Genomic DNA, 24,990 nt, shown 5'->3' on the forward strand with positions numbered 1-24,990 from the left:
TGGGATGTGGGATCCTAGTTCCCCGACCAGGGATCGAACCTGAGTCCCCTGCATTGGAAGGTGGATTCCTTTTTTTTTTTTTTTTTTTGATTTCTTTTTTTTTTTTTTAAGCAATCATTCTTTAATTTTATTTATTTATTTATTTTTGGCTGTGTTGGGTCTTCGTTTCTGTGCGAGAGCTTTCTCCAGTTGCGGCAAGCGGGGGCCACTCTTCATCGCGGTGCGCGGGCCTCTCACTATCGTGGCCTCTCTTGTTGCGGAGCACAGGCTCCAGACGCGCAGGCTCAGTAGTTGTGGCTCATGGGCCCAGTTGCTCCATGGCATGTGGGATCCTCCCAGACCAGGGCTCGAACCCGTGTCCCCTGCATTGGCAGGCAGATTCTCAACCACTGCACCACCAGGGAAGCCCCTGGAAGGTGGATTCTTTTTTTTTTTTTTTTTTAATTTTATAGCTACTTTTATTTATTTATTTATTTATTTATTTATTTATTTATTTATTTATTTTTGGCTGTGTTGGGTCTTCGGTTCGTGCGAGGGCCTTCTCTAGTTGCGGCAAGTGGGGGCCACTCTTCATCGCGGTGCGGGGACCGCTCTTCATCGCGGTGCGTGGGCCTTTCACTATCGCGGCCCCTCCCGTTGCGGGGCACAGGCTCCAGACGCGCAGGCTCAGTAGTTGTGGCTCACGGGCCCAGCCGCTCCGTGGCATGTGGGATCTTCCCAGACCAGGGCTCGAACCCGTGTCCCCTGCATTAGCAGGCAGATTCTCAACCACTGCGCCACCAGGGAAGGCCGGAAGGTGGATTCTTAACCACTGGCCACCAGGGAAGTCCCCCGCGGCCTCAGGAGCAGGCGTCTCTCTGCTCTCTTCTAATCTCTTCCTTCTTATCTTTCTTCAGCTTTTCTTCTTGCTGCCTAATTTTTTTTTCCTCCCAAATCAGTTTGTTTTTTTTTAATCGTTTCATTTTGGAATAATTCTAAATTTACAAAAAATTTGCAAAGATACTACAGAGTTCCCAGCTTCCCCTAACGTTAACGTCTAGGGCCTTGCAAAAAAGTGCGTTGAGGCAAAACTCACACCACATAAAATTCACCATCTTAAAGCAAACACTTCATTCAGCACATCCACCGTGTTGGGCAGCCGCTGTTTCTGTCTCGCTCTGAAACGTTTCCACCCCAAAGCGAAACCCGTACCCACTAGGCAGCTTCTCTCCATCCTTCCCTTCTCCCCAAATCGGCTTGATGTAGGCCTCCTTATGGGGTAGAGCACACCATAGTTTTACCCTAAAATTAATCAGTAAGTTTAAAAGGTGCCCATAAAAAATACCTGTAACGAAGTCAAGTAAACGTATGTACACACACACACACACACACACACACACACATGCGTTCTTTTGGCTTATTAAGATAAGTTTTGGCATAGTAAATAAAGGATTTTTGAAAATCAATAAGAAAGAACCAACAGCCCAATTAAAAAATGAGGGTGAGGAAATGAATAGGCAATTCAGAGAGTTTCTAGTGGCCCTATACATAGGAAAAGATTCTCAATTGCATTAGGAAACAGAGATACAAATTGAAACAATTTTCACTTATTGGACTGGCTAAAATTAAAATGTCAAGTAGTATTAAATGGATAATATAAAATAAAGTGTGGAAGGCAGCCTTAACCACTATTATTGGGAGTCTAAATTAACACTTCTCTTTGGAGGCTGTTTTAGCTGAATCTTTTCAAACTTTAAGTGTATGTGTGCTGTGCCCAGCAACTTCCCCCAAATCTACCAGGAGACGCATGCGCTCACATGCCCATCAAAGGGGATGGGACAAGCTAGCTTGTGGGTGCCTCCTATGGATCACCCTGCAGGTGCTACAGAGAATGGGGCAGACCCATCTGTGCAAACGGACAGCCTCCAAGACCGTTGCTAGATGAGAAAAGCAAGTTAAAGAATAACAGCCATAGCCTGATATAATTTACCCACCAGAAAACCTGTATATCTCATTAGATACAGATATATGTACAAAACTGCACAGAAAAAGATCCGGAAGGGCACATATCAAAATGATAGCAGTGGTTTCCTGTGGGTGGGGGACTGGGGTTGGGGGGAGGGCAATCAGATAGATGATCAAGTCTTGATGTATTATTCGAATTTTTATCACAAAAACGTGTTCCTGTATTAGATGTGTAAATACATCATATTTAAAACGTTTCCTGATTGTTATAGTAATATGTGTTTATCATTCAAATCTTGGAGTATGCTGCAAAGTGTAAGAAGAAAATAGAACTCACTCATAATCCCACAACTTGCAGATACCACTGTTAGATTTAGCTATTTCCTTCCAGTCTCTTAAATAAATCCGTACACACATGCACAGCAAAATTGGGAGTTGGGGGGACATCCCTGGTGGCACAGTGGTTAAGAATTCACCCGCCAATGCAGGGGACACGGGTTCGAGCCCTGATCCGGGAGGATCCCACATGCCGCGGAGCAACTAAGCCCATGCATCACAACTACTGAGCCTGCACTCCAGAGCCCACGAGCCACAACTACTGAGCCCACGCACCTAGAGCCCGTGCTCCGCAACAAGAGAAGCCACCGCAATGAGAAACCCGCGCATTGCAATGAAGAGTAGCCCCCGCTCTCCACAACTACAGAAAGCCTGTACGCAGCAATGAAGACCCAACACAGCCAAAAATAAATTTAAAAAAAAAAGTTGGGAGTTGGTATCAGGCAATGTCACACATTTAATGAGTACCTACTATGTAACAGGTGCATATCAGTGTTGGGGATGCAGGGAGGGAACGAGCCATACACAGACCTGGTTCAGAGTCATCCAGCAGAGGAACTGCACGTGCAAAGGCCCTGGGGTGGGAGTGGGTTTGATGAGTTCAGGGGGCAGAGGGCCACCCACATGGCTGGCACCTGAGGAGAGGTGCGTGGTGGGAGCTGAGGCTGGAAGACGTCGAACAGGGGCCTGGGTTTATCCTGACTGTAACGGGAAGCCAAGGAGACCTTGAGCAGGACAGCAATGTGCCAGGAGCCCCCTTGAGCTGTATATTTGAGAAGTGGAAGTAAGACTACTCACAGGGCAGGTGGGGGATTCTCCACGGCTGGGGTTTTGTCTGGAGACCATGACAGGAGTTGAGGAGGAGGCCAGGAGTGACCACAGTGGTCAACTGTGAACACCACGTCGAGGAGGGAAGTAGAAAGCGCTCACACTTTTGTTATGAGGATTTTCCAGTACTCACAGAAGGAGAAAGAACAGTAAAGCGAGCCCTCGTTACCCACTCTCCCGGCCTGTTTTCTTCCCACGCACTTCCCTCAGCCTATTATCTTGAAGCAAATTTCAGTCATCATATCATTTCATTCATAAATATTTCAGCCTATAATCCCTAAAAAATAAAGGCTCTTTACAAACACATAACTACAGTATCATTTCCACACCTTAAAAAATATTAACAGTAATGTGTTTGTATCACCAGAGAGCCAATAGGTGTTCAACTTTCCAACAATCTCAGCGGCGTCCTAAGTCTCTTTTGTTTTTGAACTAGGATCCCGAGAAAGTCCACATCTTGAATTTGGTTGATAAATCTTAATCTTTTAAGTGTCTTTTATTCTATGTGCTTTCCTGCTCCACTTCTTTGGGTTTTTCTTTTGATTGTTGTTGAAGAAACTGGGTCGTTTGTCCCATGGAGTTTCTTACAGTCTGGTTTTGCCAATAGCATGTTCCTCTGTGCTTCCTATATGTTGTTGTCTAAAGGCTTGAAAGAGGAAGTTTAGAGAACTTTTCTAAAAAACAGAATTGAGAGCACATTGTTTTTGCAATGGGGGTGATAGCTCAAACACAGCGAAGTGGATGGACCGGAGAGTTCTGGGGCTGGCGGGGCTGGCAGAGCCTGGGGGCTGCAGCTGTGCCTACAGGTGGGAGATTCGGGTCAGTGGAGGGTGAGATCTCCAGAGGAGAGGAGGCCAAGGAATGCAGGCCCTTGGGTGGCGACTGGATAGTCTCTGAGGACTTTGTTGTCATCAGGAGTGATGAGCAAGAAGCGGTGAGGAGAAAGTCAGAGAGACGGATGAGAAAATTTTCCGTGGAGAAGGGAGTGTGGCCACGGCATTGAGTAGGCACTGGTGATGGGGTGATAACACGCCGTTCAAAGGAGTTGGAGAAAAACACTCGGAGGGAATACATGTCCAGAAGGAGCAGGAGAACGCCTACCTCAGCTCCAGCCCCAGTGGTCAGAGGGGGACAGGAGAAAACACAGCCTCCCTGGGAGGGCTGCTTGGAGATAGACACGCCATCATTTTCGTCCGGCTTTATTGAGATATAATTGACACATAACAGTGTGTGAGTTTAAGGTGTACATGATGATGCCTTGTTACCATATATTTCACATTTATTGCCACGGTAAGGTCAGTAACGCTTCCTTCTCTTCACACAATTACTATTTTTTTGTTGAGGCTCTGAGAACATTTAAGATCTATTCTCAGAAACTTCCAAGTAAACAATATTGTTAACTAGTAGTCACCATGCTGGAATTAGATCCCCAGAACTTAGTCATCTGATAACTGGAACTTTGTACCCTTTGACCAGTGTCTCCCCATCTTCCCCACCCCCACCTCTGGCAATCACCCACCTGTTCTCTGTTTCTATGAGTTCAGCTTTTTTTTTTTTAATGTATATTTTTAAAATTTATTTAATTAATTTATTTTTGGCTGCATTGGGTCTTCGTTGCTGCGCACGGGCTTTCTCTAGTTGCAGCGAGCAGGGGCTACTCTTCATTGCAGTGTGCGGGCTTCTTGTTGCAGTGGCTTCTCTTGTTGCGGAGCATGGGCTCTAGGCACGTGGGTTTCAGTAGTTGTGGTACGTGGGCTCAGTAGTTGTGGCTCGCAGGCTCTAGAGCACAGGCTCAGTAGCTGTGGCTCACGGGCCTAGTTGCTCCGCAGCAGGTGGGATCTTCCCAGGCCAGGGCTTGAACCTGTGTCCCCTGCATTGGCAGGCGGATTCTCAACCACTGCACCACCAGGGAAGTCCCCGTACTGTTTTGATTACTATAGCTTCATAAGATAGTTTGAAATCAGGATCTGTGTTGCCGTGTGCTTTGTTCTTTTTTTCTCAGGATTGCTTTTTCTACTTGGGGTCTTTTGGGTTTTTTTTTTCTACTTCTATGAAAAATGCCATTGGAATTTTGATAGGCATTGCACTGAATCTATAGGTGGCTTTGATTAGTATGGATGTTTTAACTATATTAATTCTTGTGATCCATGAACAAAGGATATCTTCCAATTTATTTGTGTCTTCTTCAATTTCTCTCATTGGGGTCTTACAGTTTTCACTGTATAGCTCTTTCACCTCCCTGGTTAAATTTATTCTTAAGAGTTTTATTATTTTTGATTCAGTTGTATATGGTATTGTTTTCTTTATTTCTTTTTCAGATAGTTCATTGTTAGTGTATAGAAATGCAGCTTATTTTTGTATGTTGATTTTGTAACCTGCAACTTTACTGAATTCATTGATCAGTTCTAATGGTTTTTTCGTGGTGTCTCTAGGGTTTTCTATATAAAATCACATCATCTGCAAACAGACAGTTTTACTTCTTCCTGTCTGATTTGGATGACTCTTTTTTTTTCTTTTCTGATTGCTCTGGTTAGGACTTCTAGTAGTATATTAAATATGAGTGGTGAGAGTGGGCACCCTTGTCTTGTTCCTGATCTCAGAGAAAAAGCTTTCAACCTTTCACCATTCAGTATGTTATGTTAGCTGTGGGCTTGTCATAGATGGCCTTTATTATGTTGAGGTGCAGTCCTATACCTACTTTGTTGACAGTTTTTATCATGAAAGATGTTGGATTTTGTCAAATACTTTTCCTGTATTATTGAAATGATCATATGATTTTTGTCTTTCATAATATTAATATGGTGTACCATAATTACTGATTTGCATATGTGGAACCATCTTTGCATCCCAGAGATAAATTCCACTTGATCATGGTGTATGAGCTTTCAATGTGCCATGGATTTTGGGTTGCTAGTATTTTAATGAGAATATTTTCATCTGTGTTCAACAGGGATATTGACCTGTAGTTTTCTTTTCTTATAGTGTCCTTGTCTGGCTTTGGTATCAGGGTAGTGCTGGCCTCATGAAACGAGTTTGGGAGTGTTCCCTTCTCTTCAATTTTTTGGAAGAGTCTGAGGATTGGTGTTAATTCTTCTTTGAACATTTGGTGGAATTCACCCCTGTGCTTTTCTTTGTTGGGAGGGCTTCGATTACTGATTTAATCACCTTACTCATTATTGGTCTGCTTAGATTTTCTGTTCCTTCATGATAAAGGCTTGGTAGGTTGTATGTTTCTAGTAATTTATCCACTTCTTCTAGATTAACCGATTTGTTGGCATATAATTGATCATACTAATCTTATGAGCCTTTGTATTTCTGTGGTACCAGTTGTAATGTCTCCTCTGTCATTTATAATTTTATTTATTTGCATCTTCTCTCTCTTTTTTTTTTTTCTTGGTAAGTCTAGCTAAAGGTTTGTCAATTTTGTTTATCTTTTCAAAAAACCAGTCCTTAATTTTGTTGATCTTAATTGTGTTGATCTTTCCTGTTGTTTTCATGGATTTCTGCTCTCATCTTTGTTATCACCTTCCTTCTGCTAACCTTGGGTTTAGTGTGTTCTTCTCTTTCTAGTTCCTTGAGGTCACTGCTATCATTTTGAAGTATTCCTTCTTGGATCTTTTTCTGTGCAGTGCTGTAGACATAAATGTATCCAGAGAGGTATGTGGTGTGTGTGTATGTGTATGGGGGAGTGGCTTTGGGTTTTTGTATAGTGACTTGAGACTTTAGCTGTTATTCTTTAACTTGTTTTTCTCAGCCATTGATGTGTCTTGGAGGCCGTCCATCTGCAGAGACGGGGCTCCCTCATCTCTGTAACAGCTGCAGAGTGTTCCATAGGATGTCCATACTGGAGTCTGCTTATCCTTTCCCCTCTGATGGGCACTTTGGGGCTTTCCAGTCACATAGCCTCCTTGCGCACATGGGTGCCTATTTCTCTTTGGTAGATCTGGGGCTCAGGTTTCTGCTGGAGCAAGAGGGTGAAGGAAAATGTCAAAGAAGAGTGGTTGTTGGTGATGACACACTGAGTCCCATGGGGCCAGCAGAGGGCTTCAGGGGCTGGTGGGGGTGGAAGATGGCGTTGTTGTAGAGCATCTAAAAAGCTAGGTGATGACCAGGAAGCTTGGGCTTCTTTGGGGTCAGGGGTCAACAGGGATGCATGCCATAATGGCTCTCATCCTGCTGGCCTATTAGTTATTGGGACTGGCCTTGGTGATTTGAGGAGGTGGGCAGCATCATGGAGGGGATGAGGGTCTCATGGTGAGCCCTGAGGGCATGAGGGGCTTCCCTTGGGTCCTGCTATGGAGAGCCTAGGGCAGCAGTGGGCAGCTTGTGTCCATGGCTCTGCCAGGATCATTCCTTTATGAGCATTTCCTAGGATATCATGTGTTCCCCAAAAGCTTTATTTTAATGACTGCAATGATTTGGCCATCTGGATGCATCATAATTTATTTAACCAATCCCAGATGGCTTGATGTTTAGGGAAAAGGAATCCCTTGACCACTGCCCTCAAAGTCAGGGGAACCAGCTGCATGTGACCAGAGTGGAGATATCTACTGGGACAGGCAGGGAAAACCATCGATTAATCACTGGATAGCTGTTAGGTAGGAACTGATCATGGGAAACAAAAAGACAAACTAGTTTAGTTCCGTGGAACTTATATTCCAGCAGGAAAGGCAGGTGTTGAACATTTACCACAAAATGTTACCAAATTATCAATATGCAGAAGATTGCCAAGGAGAAGGTAGGATGTTTTCAGAGCAAGTGGCAGATGGACCCAGATTGAGAGTCTAGGAAGGTTCCCCTGAGGAAGTGAGGTCAGAGCTGAGACAGCTAGCCCAGCCCCATTCTTCCTTGGATTCCTGAGACTCAAATCCATGCAACCCAACCGCAAAACAGGCAAACAGAGAGTCTAAATCCCTCTAAATGAACCATCCGAGTATCCACCCATCCACCCATCCATCCATCCATCATCCACCCATCCATCCATCCATTCACCTGCCCATCCAGGCTTCCACCCACCCATCCATCCATCCTCCATCCATTATCCACCCATCCATACACTGTATATAAAGCCTGTCCTTGGACCTGATCCTGTGCGGCCAGGCAAGCATGGATTCAACCCTGGCCTAGGTGGCACTGCTCCCGGTGCAGCTGGCTCTCTTCCTGCCCCCAGCCGCCATCCCTCCACCCAACACAGAGGAGGACAGCTGCCTGCAGATGAAGGAGATCTGGGCGCAGCTCATCGGGGGCTTCAAGGAGCAGCTGGAGATGCGACGCAGCCTGGTGGAGCTGGAGAACACCAGCCTCGAGCTGCACGTGGACGTGTCCCACTACCTGCCGACCATGGCAGAGTGAGCACGCCCACCCTCCCAGGGATGGGCCGGGGAGGCCAGCAGGCCCTGGGGATCCTGGGGTGGGGAGCTCCTTTTTCTGCTACTGTCCAGCCTCCCCCTACTGCCGGTGGGTCCCCAAGGGGACTTCAGCCAAGGGCACCCTCGCTGCCCTGCTCTCCTGGCCTGTGGCTAATCTGGGCCAATGGGAGAGGCTCCCAGGCCCCTTCGACCTCCTTCTACAGGTGGAGTCCAGGGCCAGCCCTGGCAGGTTAGGGTCAACCCCGTTTTACAGTGAGGATGTTGAGGTCAGAGGGGATGTGGGTTTGCCCGAGGTTGTGCGTCCACTCGGCCAGGGTCTTTCTACCATTCCACATGCACTCGCGGTTCACACCTACTGTGAGTGACTGACTGCCTGGAGAGGGACTGGCCGTGCACTTTGTCGTCCAGACCAGGAACACCAGAGGGTGGGGAGGCGCTATTAACAATCATGCTGGGATGACAGTGGGCAACCTAGGACACGTGTCCTCTCTGCTTACAGGCCCCAGCGCTGTGACTTGAGTCCATTTCTTCGCCAGTCCTCCCCCATTTCTCTTCCTCCTCCTTCCTTCCTGTTTATTTTCTTAATCACGCAAACAGCAGGGCACCTGCACTAGAGGAATTCTGATAAAGGAAGCGCTCCCTCCATCCCATCCGCTGCTCCCAGCCCTCGCTCCCTCTGGGTCCTCCTTCCTTGCAGTTTCCACATGACCCTCGTTGTAGTTTAGCTTCGGTCGGGCGCCCGCGTGCACCTTTGGAGGTGTCGCCCTGAGCTGGGTCCTCACACTCTGTCCTCATGCAGCCCCGGGTGTGCTGCCGTCTCCAAGGTTTACAGCTGAGGGAACCGAGGAGCGTTTACGCGGCAGGCGGCCCACGTCACCCAGACGGTCCTGGGTGGGTCTGGGATTGGAGGCAGGGCAGGCACTTTGTCACTCGGCCATCCTGCCACAGATGTTTTCCAATTCTTTACTTCCTTCCAGTTTTGCTCATGACCTCTGGCTCTTCATAAGCATAGAAGGCGTCAGATAGCAGACCCAATTCTGCCCCGTTTTCACGCCCACCCCTGCCAGTAGACCAGCTGGGACCAATAGGAACTCTGAGACAGGAGATGCCAGGGCTCGCCAGGCTCCCCGGGCGTGGCCTGCGCTCTGACCCCTGACCCCTCTGTTGAGGCTGCAGCTGGGAGCGGGAGAAGACCCGCCACCTCGCGCACAGGGACAGGCCCCCTGAGAGGGACAAGGAGCCGGGGGAGGCCGACGGGGATGGGGACTCGGGCGGGTCCGCGGAGCCGCACGAGGTGGCCCTGGCCAGAGGGGAGGTCCACATGCTTCTGGCCGAGCGGCGGAAAACCAAGACCCTCAAGGTGCGGGAGGGACCAGGCTCGCCACGGTCACAGCAGCGCTGCTGAGAGCTGCTAACGCTTTCTGATGGCAGCCGGCGCACCAGGGCCTCCTACAGTAGTCCCCCCGGGAGCAGGGCCGATCACAACCATTCTACAGATGTGAAAACTGAGGCTCAGAGACGAGAGAAATTGTCCCCAGTCCCCAGAGAGCAGGACCCGACCTGAGCCTGACTCCAAAGTCCATGCCCCTTTGAGTTAGACTTATGGCTACACTGGGGGGGCACAGGGGGCCGCGGAAATGGGGCACGAGTGGTGGCGTGGGGTCTACCGAGACCCCCTGCCTGTCTGTGGGCGCCTGCAGTGGCCGCCGTGTGGGGAGCACTTTAGCCCCGCACGGCTCTCCATCGGCGTCCCCTCAGTCTCCCCGAGTCTGGTCTCAGGCGCATGGCACAGGAACAAGGAGCACGGTCAGAGGAAGCCCAGACTCCAGGCTCCTCTCTGGAGAAAGAGCTCTTCTCACATTCCTGTCTTCTGAGAAGAGCTGGCTATTTATATGAGCTATTTATATAATAGCTGGTTATCTAATAGTCTCACTTCAGAAAAATGACAGAACTGGCGCTTGATGGAGCCTTTGGGGAAAATGCCAGTGAAGCTGGCTACTATTTCAGCCCATTAGTTAAACGTTAGCAGGTGTATTTTCAGGCAAGTGGAGAAAACATCTGATGATGTCATGTTGCTAAAACAGGCAGTGTTTATTTCACTTAAAGGCTATTTGCCAAACCAAGAATCTCTTAATATTATTGCATCTGCCTGCAGCAATTTGGAGATTACATGATCTCACTGCAAAAGTCTTCCAACATTTAAAATTAAGAAAAACGCCTTTTTCTTAAAGAGATAATGTGCATCGGCAGAGAATATGGCCTTTGAGAGTCAAGTATAGTTATTGAGCTGTAGCATGTAAATGTGAGTCTATTAATGAATTAATTAGATGATCAATCAGTCAATAACAAATCAATGTTTTAAGTGTCCAGCTCAGTGCCAGGCCCTGAGGACATAAAGATGAACAAGATACTCTCTAAGACTTAAGCTGTCAATCTACTGGGAAGAGACACAAACAACTATGTACAACCCAGTATGATAGCAGGATAATAGACATAGCAACAGGGTGCTGGGCAGCTGGCGGAGGGAGCTGTTGATTCAGCCGGGGGGTCTGGGAGGACCTCAGGGAGGAGAGGAGGATCTTGCTAGTGGAGCTGAGCCAGCTCCGCCCAAAGTGGTCCCCTCTCGGTCCCAGAGGATGAAGACGCAAAAGGCTGGAGCATGTCCTCTTGGGCTGCACTGGGGGCTGTTATCCGACCTGCTTTCAGGGACCGTGATTTGGGGGAAGGGATGTCGGCAGCTGCAGCCCCAGGCGTTACTATCTGGGGGCCTAGATGGAGTTACCTGGTGTGGTGGCGATTTTAGGTGTCAGCTTGGCCAGGCCATTGTACCCAGTGATTCCATGAAATGCTAATCTAGGTGCCACTGTGAAGGTATTTGGTAGGTGAGGTGAACATCTACAGTCAGTTGACTGTAAGTAAAGATTATCCGGGATAGTGTGGCTGGGCCTCATCCAATCAGTTGAAAGACCTTACCAGCAAAAACTCAGGCTTCCCAGAGAAGAGAAAATTCTGCCTCAAGACTGTGGCATCAGCTCCTGCCTGAGTTTCCAGCCTGCTGGCCTGCCTGACGAATTTTAGACTCACCAGCCCCGATTCTTTAAAGTAAATCTGTGTGTGAGTGTATGTATATGTGTGTGTATATATATATGTATATATACATATACATGCAAACATATCCATAAATGTGTATATATGTATTTATATACTCATAAACATATATAAACACATATGTACATAAACATGGATAAATAGATATATGTGTGTGTTTCTCTCTCCTATTGGTTCTGTTTCTCCAGAGCCCTGACTGACCCACAGAGTAAGGTAAAGGGTCCCAGGCAGACCTCACAGGCCGCCCCAGCCGGTTTTCTGCAGGAGGGAAGCCGTTCCCAGTGGCTGCAGTGGACAAGCTGTGCCTCCCGTCTCCCTGCTCCTTCTCATGTCCTGCTTTGGCTCAGGAGAACCAGGGCCTCCTTTGCAGACAGGAGGCCTGCAATATGGTGGCTGTAGAAGGCACCCCTTCAGAGAGTACTCTGTGAGGGCCAGGAACAGCTCACGAAGTCTTCATGGTGTGAAAACGGGCAGCCTTGGCGTCCCATAGCAGACACAGTGGCGAGGGGCGAGCCCTGGGTCTGTGTTCTTGAATAGAAAAGGCAAGGTACAGTGAGGCCAACAGATCAGGAGATGACTGCCTTGGAAAGATCGTTTGTTACTCACAGTTCCCAAGAGGAGGGAGCATGTGATGCCAGGCAGGGCCACACGGGGAAGCACCAGGTGTCAGAGGGAGGGGCAGCATGATGTCTGTGGAAGGAGTGGACAAGGCAGGTGGGCAGGCTGAGGGCTGGCTGGTCTGGATCATTCCAGCGGGCTCTGGGGCACAGGGCCCATCCCTGGTTGTCTGGTACCTGCCCTGGGTGATGAGGGAAGGGGGACGGGGGCCCAGAGGGGGGGAGCCCCATGGAGGAGGGGGTGGGGGTGGGCTCTGGGCTGGCTGGTTTGCACTGGAGGGTGTGCCTGAGGGAGAGTGGCTCACTCTCTGTAGGACTTGGCCATCCTGGGAGGGGCAGTCCCTCCAGGGTCAGCAGGGTCCCCAGATGTGACAGCATCAGAACAGAAAGTAAAGGACACGGTTAATGCAGGGTGGCGGCCGCACGTCCTCAGAGTCAATCCCGAGTGTGTTCATGAGCACAGTTCGCAAAGCTGAGCCCGTAAGAACGAGCCGACGTGGGAGCAGAGACCCACGTCTGCCCTGAGCCCTTGGTCTCTCCGCCAGGCCGGGCTGGAGCAGCGTCTGGCCAACGCCAAGAAGAAGGCCTCGCCGATGGAGCAGCTGCCGCCCACGCAGGTCGTCAGCAAGGACAGCGGGAGGCGCTGCGACTGCTTGCAGGGCCCGCGAGCTGGAGGTGGAGGACACGGCACTGCAGGCCAACAGCCTGTGCAGGAAGAACCTGCTGTGCCAGAAGGACTTCGTGATCCAGCGCTGCCAGCAGCACCGGCGGCTCTGCGAGCAGATCATCCAGGACCAGCGGCAGCTGATTCAGGGTGAGGCCAGCCGCCCAGCCCACCCCGAGGCTCTGATCTCTATTAGCGTTACTTTCTGGAAAGAGGAGGCAGTGCACATGGTCCAAAAAACAAGTCACATCCCACATGGCAGTCCAGGAGACACCAGTGTCCCCGCCCACTGCTCCCGGTCACCTGCATGTCCCCCAGGCAGGGTCTGTGCAGGGCATGTGTGTGTAAACAGATTTCTTACACCAACAGGAGTGTACCATGCACGCCATGCTGTGCTTTTCCTCACTTACTCGCCCATCCTAGAAATTGTGTTATGAGTGAAATCTGCCTCATCTGCAGAAATGTGCATGATTTATTTAACCATCTCTGTTGACAAATATTGAGATTTTTTGCAGCCTTATGTTGCTACGACCCTCCCCTCCTCCACCCCCTCTTTAGTGTTCAGACCCCGTGTGTAATGGACAACCCTGCTCCAGGTCAGCACCTGTGCAGGTGTCAACCCCCCTACCTGTCCTATTGCCTCTTAGCTCTGCCCCATCATCACCATCACCATCATCACCATCATCACCATCATCATCGTCATCACCATCACCACCGTCACCATCATCACCATCATCATCACCATCATCACCATCATCATCGTCATCACCATCACCACCATCACCATCATCACCATCATCACCACCATCATCACCATCATCATCATCACCACCATCACCACCGTCACCATCATCATCACCATCACCAGGATCATCATCATCATCATGTTTTTATAGTCAACACTGATTTAGGCTGAATCACGAGTCTCCCTTTGGGGAGGCATCTCACAGTTCCTCTTATAATGGGGAAAAGGCACTTAAAAAAAAACCCAATGACACGGCTTCCCTGGTGGCGCAGTGGTTGAGAATCTGCCTGCTAATGCAGGGGACACGGGTTTGAGCCCTGGTCTGGGAGGATCCCACATGCTGCGGAGCAACTAGGCCTGTGAGCCACAATTACTGAGCCTGCGCGTCTGGAGCCTGTGCTCCGCAACAAGAGAAGCCACGATAGTGAGAGGCCCGCGCACCATGATGAAGAGTGGCCCCCGCTTGCCGCAACTAGAGAAAGCCCTCGCACAGAAGCAAAGACCCAACACAGCCAAAAATAAATAAATTAATTAATTAATTTTTTAAAAAAAACCAATGACAACATTAAAGAATGTTCTGGAAAAGAAATCAGGTTTACTTATAACCTAACCCCTTACCAGTCCCTGCCTGTGAGCAGTCAAATTTTGTCAGAGCCATAATTATGCTGTCTTTTAATTTCTTACTGTTTTTTGAGGTAAAATTTACATAACATAAAATTCACCATTTTAACCATTATAAAGTGTGCGACTCAGTGGCATTTAGTACGTCTACAGTGTTGTGCAGCCCTCACCTCTAGTTCCAAAGCATTTCCATGAGTCCCTAGAGAACCCAGTCCCGTCAGCAGTCACTCCATCCCCTCGCCCCCCAGCACCGGGCAACCATTCACCTACTTTCTGTTTCTGGGGATTCACCTCTTTAGGACATTTCCTATAAATGGAATCCTAGAATATGTGGCCTTCAGTGTCTGGCTTCTTTGGCTTAGCATAATGTTTTTGAGGTTCATTCACATTTTAGCAGGTGTTAGTGCTTCTCTCCTTTTAGTGGCTGAATAATATTCCATTGATACATCACATTTTGTTTCTCTGTCATCAGTGGATGGAGACTTGGGTTGTTTCCACCCTCTGGCTATTGTGAACAGTGCTGCTGTGACCATTCATGTACAAGTTTGTACATGTTTGAACACCTGTTTTCAATTCTTTTGAGTATACACCTAGGAGTGGTTCTTTAACTCTTTTTTTTTGGCCTCACCCCACGGCTTGCAGATTCCCCAACCAGGGATTGAATTCGGGCGAAAGCGCCGAATCCTAACCACTAGACCACCAGGGAACTCCCATTCTTTAACTTTTAAATTAAATTTTATTTATCCTTTAGAATTGTTAATAATATTTTTTTATGATTAGAAGGCAATACATGAACATAACAGAAAACTTTAACAATAGAAACATAAAGAAGACGATCTACAGGAACCCCATTTTCTAGAAAAATCTTTTATCAGATTGGAGCATTTGCCTTTGAGCTTCCAAAAAAGATATTGTCTTTTTAACAAATGGCAGATGTTTCGCCCCATCTCTGCTTCCCGGACTCCCGCAGACGGCGGCCTCGCGCAGTGCCGGAAGCCCTGGAGCAGCAGTACGGCCTACACTCCCGGGAGCTGGGTGCAGACACGCTGAACCGCCTGCTGCGGCTGCGCTCCGTGATGTCCAGCGCCCTGCGCGTGAGTCCGCCTCAGGCTCAGGCTCGTGCTCGGCGCCGTCCCCTCCTGCCCGGCCTGTGCGCTAGCCCTGGGGTTGGGGGGGACACCGGCCCTTGTAAAGGGGAGAGGAAACTTGGAAACCCCATGAATCAGGCTGCCTGGAGCCAGAGGTAATTGGGGATGGACGGGGCCGTGCCACGGGCCGGGGTCCAGGCAGGTTTCTGGTGGGGTGTTGGGAATGCACTGTGTGCTGCTCTCGCGGCAGGTCTGTGCGCTTGGCTGCCGTAAGGATCCCTCGTGGTGGACGAAAGCCGATGGGAAGGAAGCCTGAGTGCGGGTGGACCTTGTTACTCAGCGATCCAGGAGAGGTGTCTTCCTGGGAACCTCAGAGGATTCTTAGGGCTTTCCTTGGGCTTGTTGATTCCCCAGGGGGTGCCTCCAGGCTGCTGCGTGAGGGTGATTCTGGGCACTCACTAGGGAAGAAGGCTGGGGGTGCGGGGCTCTGCATTCATTATTTAGACAAATGCTGCTGTCAAAGCCCTCCCCGTGCCCTCAACCAGGCCTGGTGCCCCCCGTCCACCCTCTCGGGAGAACAAAGGAGAAACTCCCAGGCTTTGGCCAGAGTGGGTGAGGGCAGCTGCCTAGAAGTGTGGCGTGAGGGAGGGGTCCACGGATCCGACAGCATCTAAAGCCACCGCCACCCCCAGTTACCGAGGACCAGGTGCCGACAGTGTCTGGAACTTTGGACGCGGAGCCGAGTGGATCTGGGTAGTCCTCAGCCGCTGCCGCCGTGCGGCTGCCTTTCCCGGGTGGGCTGGTGTAGTCACACTGACACGTCTGGTGTCCTGCTTGCAGAATGTTCTTGCTGTGTGATGTGCTCTCCCGTTCTTCCCACACGCGTGTCTATTTTAAAACAATCCTTTCCTATGGTAAGTGTAGGGGTCCCCAAGGCCACCCTCAGGCTCAGTTCGCTAGAAGGACTCACAGAATTCAGAAAGGCAGTTGTACCAACTGAGACTCTGTCCCCGTTCCACACGGATGCCCCTCCCCCTCGCCCCACCCCCTACTTTCTGTCTCTGTGACCCCGGCTCCTCCAGGGACCCCACAGGGGTGGAATCACAGTATCTGTCTTTTTGTGTCTGGCTTATCTCACTGAGCATCATGTCCTCAAGGTCCATCCACGTTGTAGCAGGTGTCCGAGTTTCCTCCCTTTTGAAGGCTGAGTGATATTCCATTGTGTGGATGGACCACATTGTGTTCATCCGTCATCCGTCGATGGACACTCGGGTGGCTTCCACCCTTTTGGCTGCTGTGAGTAATGCTGCTGTGAACGTGGGTGTACACGTATCTGTTTGTGCCCTGCTTTCAATTCTTCCGGTTACATCCCCAGGAGTGGGATTGCTGGATCCTATGGCAATTCTGTGTTTGACTTTTCGACGCCCTGCCAGCTTTCAAGGGGGCCCTGACAACACGCATCTCCTTCATGCATCATTTTGCTCAGGTCAAGGCCGCGCCCAGTGGTCCCTGGGCTCTCGCCCTTGCACAGAGCCTCCTTTCTGTCCATGATGGGAGGTGTAGTGGAAGAGCTTACAATTCCTTCCAGTGGTGGTGGTCCCTCAGGGGCTCTGCTTGACGACACAGCTCACCCGAGTCCGTGGTCCCTGCCGCCTCACTCCGCCCTCTGTCTGGCCCCAGGACGGCTCTGTTCTGCACATCTCTCCCCCGCCGGAGGAGCCCAGCTGAGACCAGTGGGACGACAGGGAGGACCTCCCGTGGGGAGCCCAGTGTGAGCTGCCGCCCATGCTGCTGGATCTGGACAGGTAAGGGGCTCCTTGCTCTCGGCCGAGGGCATCACCTAGGTTCCCAGAGTGAGGTGGAGCCAGATGGGGAGTTGGAAGCCGGCAGGTGACCCCGGGCGCGTCTCGTGAAGTGCAGCTAATGTCCCGGTCCTTGCAGGGTTGTTTAAGGAGAATAAATACATCCTAGGAGTTGCTCGCCCCACGGAGCAATTGTGAGGTTTGGGAGTTTGATGCTACAAAGACCGGCTTCACTTTACATGTGGTTTCTGTTCACCGTCTGCCACCTACTCCCAACCTCAGTGCTTTTCTCCCCTTTTCTCTTCTTCTCACTTTTCCTTTGGTGTTTTGAACATGCTCAGACTTAGACTAGTAAGCTGAACCCACTGACTCATCACCTAGATTTAATAGCTAACATTGTCCCAATTTGTGGCACTATCTTAGCTGGGGCTGCTATAACGAAATACCACAGACCAGGTGATGTAAACAACAGAGATTATTTTCTCACAGCCCTGGAGGCTTGACGTCTGAAATCGAGGTGCCAGCAGGTGGTCTGTTCAAACCAGGATGAGGTGAAGGCCTGGACACGGCATGTGGCCGCAATGCAATGCCCAGGCCTGATCCATGCCCTTTGGGGTGATGAAAACACCAGGGCTCCGGGCAGACGGAAGGCTGATTCCCTTAGTGCATTCATGCATGTGTATGTGTTTGTGTGCACATGTGTGTTTGTGTGTACGAGTGTGTGCACATGCATATGCTTGTGTGCATGTGTTTGTGTGCACGTGCATGTATGTGTGTGTGTTTTCATGTGTGCATGTGTGTGCGCATGTGTTCATGTGTTTTTATATGGATGTGTGTGCATGTGTGTGTCTATAAACAAAGTGTCCCCATCTCCTTTGATCCAGACCAGATGCCTCTCCCACCTAGTCCTGCCCTGCTGCCTTCCTGCTCTAGGTATGATGAGCCCCAGGCCACTTGTCAGGGAGCCTGGGTTTGATGCCTGATGCTTTGTTCTTACACAGTCACTATGACCTGACTTGAAGGAAGGCTGCTAGAAATGCCCTGTTCCTTTTACGATACAGTAGTAGGACTGTGATTCCCTGCCCCAGGGCCTTTGCCTGTGCTGCACCCCCTCCTCCCACCGCAATGCTCTTCCTCCAGCACCTGACAGGACTCTTTCACTCTCATTCTTTGGGCCTCGGCTCAGATGTTCCCTCCTGTTCTGTTTCCACCACAACTGGTGTAACACCACCTGGTACGGTGCAATTCGGTTCTGGCACCAACCCCCCAGAGTTGACGTCAGATGCCACAGTTAAGGGCTCCATTCTCCATGGAGACACGAGGGCATCCTCGCCTCCGTGCCATGTCAGATGCCAGCTGCAAGTGGGGTCCCCAGGCCACCTGTGCTTCTGTCCAGCAGGTTACAGCTCTGGGGGTTCCTATGACCCCATCTTATTTGATAATTCACTAGAGTGACTCACAGAGCTCACTGAAACCCCGTAGTTAGGATTACAGTTTTACTCTAAAGTGTACACGTTGGACAAAGTCTGGAGGGGTTCAGGATGCAAAGTGTCCACTGTCTCCCCGTGGAATCAGGGCACTTCAGCCTCACGGCGCAGCCCATGTTCACTGGCAGGCAGCTCCGCCGAGGCTCGCTGTCCGGAGTTTTTATGGGGTTTCATTACGTAGCATGATTGATTACATCACGGGCCACCTGATTGACCCGAAAGTTCCCGCCCTCAAGCCACGAGCCACTGGGTTGGTCTTGATGGGGAGCAGCCCCCATCCTGACATCTAGGGAAACTCATTAGCAAAACAAAGATACTCCTGTCCCTCGGGAAGTTCCAAGGGTACTTCAAGGTCGGTGCCAGGACTGGGAACAAAGACTGTGAGGTCTGCCCTGGCCGCCTGCCCGTCTAAGGAAGTCTGCTGCTCACCTCTCCTTCTTCGAGTGTCCCCACTTGCCCCATTGTCCACATGTCTGCTGGCTTATTTGGAGTGTCCCTCCCCTCAGAACGCAGTGTGGTCAGGGCAGGGCCGCGTCTGCTGTGAACTGGTGCAGACCTGGCTGTGGGTTCCGGGTGGCCCACGGCAGGTGACCGGCGTGTATGTGTTGCATGCGTGAGGGGGCGGATGAATGAGCCGGCCTGGCCCCAGACCACAGCAGCATGACCTGCCGTGTGGGCCGCAGCTCTGGTCTCCCCCTGGCTGTGACGAAGGACCCAGGGGGCCCTGGCGGCTGCTCTGCTGAGACCTCTGTGTTTTATCTGCAGTGATGGTTACGAGTCATCGAAAGCCACGCCATCGAAAAAGCTGGGGAAGCAAGACTCTCTTCTCCCCCCGTCATCCCTCCGCCTCCTGCTGACCCCCCAAGTTCGCGAGGTTGGTGTGTGCAGCGCTAACCGGGACCCCAGGCTCTGGTGAGGCCTCCCCTGCCAACAGGGTCGTCGGGCCCCTTCAGAGCTGTGCTGGGCCAGGGTCGAGCACGAGAGAAGCTTCTGGAAGGAGGACTCTCCTTAAGCAGCCGTCACAACAGTGGTGAGCACGTACTGAGGCCGGCTAGTGGGACCACGTTAGAGTCCAGGGGCAGCTGGGCTGAAGCACTACAGACCAGGCGGCTTAGAGCTCAGACGTTCATTCGCTCCCAGTTCTGGGGGCCAGAAGTCTGAGATCAGGTGTCCCAGGGCCGCACTCCCTCCAAAGGCTCCGGGGGAGTGTCCCTCCTGCCTCTTCCAGCTCCTGGGGGCCCCGGGCTCCTGGGCTGCATCCTCCACCTCTGCTCTGCCTTCACAGGCCTCCTCCCTGTGGGGCTCTGTGTCACCCTTCTTGTAAGGACACCCATCATGGGATTCAGGGCCCACCCTCCATCCAAAGGTCACACTCGGAGGTCCCAGGTGGACTTGGATTTGGGGACACCAGTCACCCCACTACAAACACTCCCCCAGCCACGCGTGGGCAGGGGTGCTTGTTACCCTCGATTTATAAACAGGAAATGAGACTCATAGAAGCCAGGTGGTCGCACCGTGACCCCTGCAGCTGGGTCCGCTTCTGGGGCCCAACCTGGGGCCGCAGGGGTGGCCCGGGGACATCTGACCGTCCGCTGCTGCCACTTTCCCACAGAAGCCGAGCTCCCTGAGCGTGAAGAATCTGGTCCCCCAGCTGTGCTCCCCGGCCGGCCTGGAGCTGGGCACCCCCACCCGAGGATGGCAGCAGAGGCCGGGCTGAGCGCCCAGGCCCTCAAGGAGCACCGAGAGCATTGCCCTCACTGAGGCCACCCGGTGCTCCAAGGCTGGGACCGCGAGGGCGGCAGCGGCCACTCTTCCCCCCACCCTCCGGAGGACGTGGCCCCGGACTTCAGGGACCCCAAGCCCAGCGTCACCCCGGAGGCCAGCCCAGCAGACAGGAGGTGGCCGCACGCCAGCCCAGGCAAGGACCGCTCCGTGGAGAGGAAGGCCGGGGGAAGCGGTCACCCTCCCTCACCTGGGGCGTCCAGCTGGTGGGTGCTCTGGTCCCCGGGGTCCAGCCAGAGCAGCAGAGGGGGAAGGTCCGGGACTGGCCTCAACGAAGTTATGGTGGGTGTGGGAGGACCCAGGATGCAAGGGAGAGAGAAGAGAGCCAGGGCCCCACCTGCACCTTCACTGTGACCATTTCCCCCGCCTTCTGACCTGAAGCCACGTGTGTACATATTGTGTGTGGTCATCATCCCAGGGGAAATGCAGTTTTGTGATCTGGGTCTTTTCCCGTAACATAATTTCATAAATATTCATACACCTACATAGTATTTGCATTTTAACTTCAAAAAAGGCACATTACTTGATTCTGAAATACATCAGCTAAATTATAGTTGTGTGAGAGGTGAGTTGTTAAGCGCTGACGACCATGAGAGGCGCCTTTCCTCCCCATGTCTGGCATTGGGCCCTCCGTCATATCTGCAGAGGGATGACCCGACACACGCGATTCCATTTGTGGCCACTTTGTGGGTTTCTGTTCCCTGTTAAATGGCCACGTAGGTTATCTTTCACTTTTGACTGTCACACACGATGCTCACGCATCTCTGTGGGAACGGTTTTCATTCTGAGTTACTTTCTTGGGATATTAGACAGTGTCGACCTGTGGAAAAGTCTCAACAAAATAGGATTACGCAAAAGCAGAGAGCAGGGCTTCCCTGGTGGCGCAGGGGTTGAGAATCTGCCTGCCAATGCAGGGGACACGGGTTCGAGCCCTGGTCTGGGAAGATCCCACATGCCGCGGAGCAACTAGGCCCGTGAGCCACAACTACTGAGCCTGCGTGTCTGGAGCCTGTGCTCCGCAACAAGAGGCCGCGATAGTGAGAGGCCCGCGCACCGCGATGAAGAGTGGCCCCCGCTTGCCACAACTAGAGAAAGCCCTCACACAGAAAAGAAGACCCAACACAGCCAAAAATAAATAAATAAATAGAAACCCTTCTTTCTGAAAAAAAAAAAAAAAAAAAAAGCAGAGAGCACGTGGCAGAGAGTAAAAGTGACCACAACGGTGTGGAATGATGTTCGCCTTGGGGAGGGGCCAGTTTCGCACGGAGATGGTCTTCGCTGGGAGGGGTTTCTTTCTCACCGTCTGCTTGGTTAAATAAACTGAGAGTAAGGGAGCAGGCTACTCCTGGGCACGTTGGCTGGTGGCCAGGGGGCTGACAGAGCTCCACTCTGCCTCTGCTGGCCACACCCCGAGCCCTACTGGACACAGAGTGGGCACTTGCTGATTCAAATAGAAATGACTCTGGTGATCCCTCAGTGGAACCGAAGGTGGGACAGTACCAGGGAGCAGAAGGTGGGTGTACTGGTCGGGGGTCTCCCGAGAAACAGGACCAAAAGAATATGTGTGTATCTATGTACACACACACACACACACACACACATGCCAGCCAGCAGAGCTGAAGTTTCAGTTCAAGTCCAAAGGCAGGAAAAAGCCGATGCCCCAGCTAAAGGCAGTCAGCAGGGGGAGTCTCTCTGATTCAACAGGAGAGTCAGCCTTTTTGTTCTATTCAGGCCATCAACTGATTGGATGAGGCCCACCCCACTAGAGAGGGCAATCTGCTTTACTCGGTCTATGGGTTTAAATGGTAACCATCACAGTGGGTTTAGATGAGAACTCCCTCCATGGGGGCGGGTGGTTGAGAAAGGAAAAGTGGGGGGACAAAAACCTACAAGAGCATCATTCATTCATTCATTCATTCATTCTTCTTTGGGGGTTGAAGGAGAACGTTAGCAGTGGTTCTGCCCATGGTGTTCACTGAGGTACCCATGTACTGGTACAGAGTAGGTGTTAATCAGTGCATGGCTGCAGCTCAAAATGACCTTGACACTTCCTTCCTTGCCTACCTGCTCCCCACGCCCTATGATTTTTCCCTGCAGTCAACAGAAAAGCTCCAGCCGCCCTCCGTGGAGCACGTGACTGAGAGCCAGCCGCCCGCTGCACTCCTTCAGCTGTCAAAGTCGCTGGGAAAGAGCTTTCTCCCTGCCATCCCTTCAGCCTCTAAGATGAAACCCAGCCTCAGTTTCCATGCAAGTACAGGATCAATAAAGGAAAATAGCAAGTTGGGGTTTTTCTGTACCTTAAGACTCTGCCCCTCCTCTCAAATGTAAATCCTTGGAAGGTGTAACAGTCTGGGCTGTTATCAGTTTTCTGCTCCTTGGTGTGAGTGAATTTCAGGTTTTCTTAGGCAGCGAAGTAACAGGTGTGGTGCCGAGAGAGAGGACTTGTTACCACTGCTTAACCAGGAGGTTAAGACTGCCGTGATCACCCCTCCCTAACTCCAATCACTGAAGTCGATACTTCTATCTCCTCTAGAGATAAGCCCCATGGAATGTGTTTGTATCGATGATTTTGAAAGGAGTTCGCTTTCCCCTGCATTTTGTTACGAAATTCCTGACACTCAGAAGCAGATTTAGCACCTCGGCCTCCAAGGCAGCCGCCATCACCTGAGATACTCCGGCAGTTTTGTTTTGTGGTCTCTGCACATTCTCATTTGGTCATTTGTTATTGGTTTTCCTGGAGGTGTTTCGAGAAAATCCCAGATCGTGTCATTTCACCCATAAATATTCCAAGAGCTCTCTCTAAGGGATAGTAGAGTATTTGTTACATGTCACAGCTAGAAAAATTAAGGCAATTCCCTAGTATCATCTGATGTCCCATCCACGTACAGAAGAAATCAGCCTTTTCCAATGAGAGTAAGCAGTCTGTAACTGGCCCTCTCAGTTGGCAGGAGAGGGTACACGTCTTCGTTGGGACCAGGCTGAGCCCTGGCCCCTGGGAGTTGCCGAGCCTTCCTTGGTGGGACCCCCTTCCCTCTGTCTGCCCCGTGGGGGGCAGAGTTCTCAGCTCCACAACTGTGTGTTCCTGTGATGGAAAAGTCGATGGTCCTTCCAGATCCACAGCCCAGCTGGTTCAGACGGATAAACTGAGGCCCAGAGAGGGGAGGTGACGTCTCCGGGGTCACAGTGTGTGGTGATGGCACAGCCAGGATTGGTGGCCCGCATGTCCCTCTCCCTGAGCCCGCCACCTCTGTTAGGAGAAAGAACACATTTGGACTTGGCAGGTGTGCAGTGGGGCCGGCAGGTCTGTGTGAAAACAGGCCTCCCCTGGGAGCCCGAGAATCATGTGCTCACGGTGTCTGCACAGAGGCCTGGGCTCCCTGGGCAGAGACCCTGGGGTTCCGATCTGATGGCTTGTTCACAGTTAGGGTCACGGTGTGGTGGGTCCCGCATCCTCGCCCTGGGGGTATCGCGTCTGGGGGTGCAGAGATGAGCCGCGGCCTGGGCGCATCTGAGAGCGGGAGGAGCAGCCAGTGGATGCCGGGGAGGGGCACGTGTGTTGCCTCATTTATCATCCTCAACAACCCTACCGAATAGGTGCCCATTTCACAGAAGGATAAACACGGAGCAGAGAGGAGGACGGAGCTCGCGGGCCACGCGCACGCCTTTGGGGGCCGCCCGGCCCGGCCCTCTGCGCCCTGAGTCCCCAGGAGCTCCTGCACCTTCGCTCTGGCTCCCATCCTGGGCCAAGCGTGAGGCAGGTCTCCCCTAAGGTCCACCCAGCTCGTGCAGGGAGGGGAAACGTTCTAAAACCCTTCCGAAGAGAGGTTCGATTCCTCTGCCTGAGGAACTCTTTTCCCCCCAGTTATATAAGAGCAACTGAATTAACATCTAGAGCAGCTTAGAATTTTCATCCCTAAAGCAGAGATTACAGACGGGCAAGTCACAGACCAGACCCAGCCCCCTGGGCTGGGAGGAGCCTGGTTGACCAGCAGCACATTCTAGATAATGTGAAATAAAGTGCAGGCGTACTCAGGCGGCTCCCTCCTCGCCACCTTCAGATCCCCACTCAGCAAGGCCACCACCCTCCCCGGCCGCACCATTTCAAACCGCGACCGTGGGGCGTATCCCCAGCGACGGGACTGCAGACGGAGCTTCTGGTTTTGTTCATCGTCTTCCCCCCGTGGGTCTATAGGTCCGTGAGCGCAGGGGTGTTTGTTGGTCTCAGTCACTGCTTTGTGCCCAGCAATTACAGCAGATGCCCAGTAAATAGCCGTCGAGTGGACGGATGAATGAATGGGTGGGAGTGACCCTGAGCAGAGACCTGGGGAAGTGGGCACCCGACCCAATCCGGGCAGAGACCCGCTTCTCTCCCCGCCACCCCTTCCTTGCTTCCTTCCTGTTGATGATGACGTCTGATTAAACTGTTCAGGAAACCCAGAAAATCCTCTCAGTGCCATGTCAAGGCCCCCTAAGAGCAAGGAGGGAACGGAGGGAGGAAGGAGGGAAGAGCATGGCTGAGGAGAAGGGAGAGGGGCCAAAAGCCAGAGGGGGAACGTTCCAGAAAGGCCCGAGCGCAGGAGCTCACAGGAGACATAACCC

General features: G+C 51.5%; 1 protein-coding gene across 2 annotated transcripts in view; it reads left to right on the forward strand.

Annotated features, from left to right (window-relative positions):
* LOC103008815 (kinesin-like protein KIF19) overlaps window positions 1-20,885 on the forward strand; it is a 33,329-nt gene extending 12,444 nt beyond the window's left edge. Inside the window, exons 8-15 of one of the 2 annotated variants that reach the window (XM_057530232.1) lie at window positions 12,748-13,016; window positions 15,166-15,326; window positions 15,571-16,616; window positions 17,001-17,125; window positions 17,262-17,321; window positions 18,007-18,055; window positions 19,375-19,639; window positions 20,222-20,885. In XM_057530232.1, the coding sequence (XP_057386215.1) occupies window positions 12,748-13,016; window positions 15,166-15,326; window positions 15,571-15,593 (453 nt within the window). In that variant the 3' untranslated portion in view covers window positions 15,594-16,616; window positions 17,001-17,125; window positions 17,262-17,321; ... (1 more) ...; window positions 19,375-19,639; window positions 20,222-20,885. Of the gene's footprint in view, window positions 1-12,747; window positions 13,017-13,513; window positions 14,232-15,165; window positions 15,327-15,570; window positions 16,617-17,000; window positions 17,126-17,261; window positions 17,322-18,006; window positions 18,056-19,374; window positions 19,640-20,221 lie in introns of those variants that run through there. The other variant, XM_057530233.1, reaches the window with a different exon arrangement.
* The last annotated feature ends 4,105 nt before the right edge of the window (window positions 20,886-24,990 follow it).

Source organism: Balaenoptera acutorostrata, chromosome 15 (genome assembly GCF_949987535.1).
Source record: "Balaenoptera acutorostrata chromosome 15, mBalAcu1.1, whole genome shotgun sequence".
Lineage (NCBI taxonomy): Eukaryota > Metazoa > Chordata > Mammalia > Artiodactyla > Balaenopteridae > Balaenoptera > Balaenoptera acutorostrata.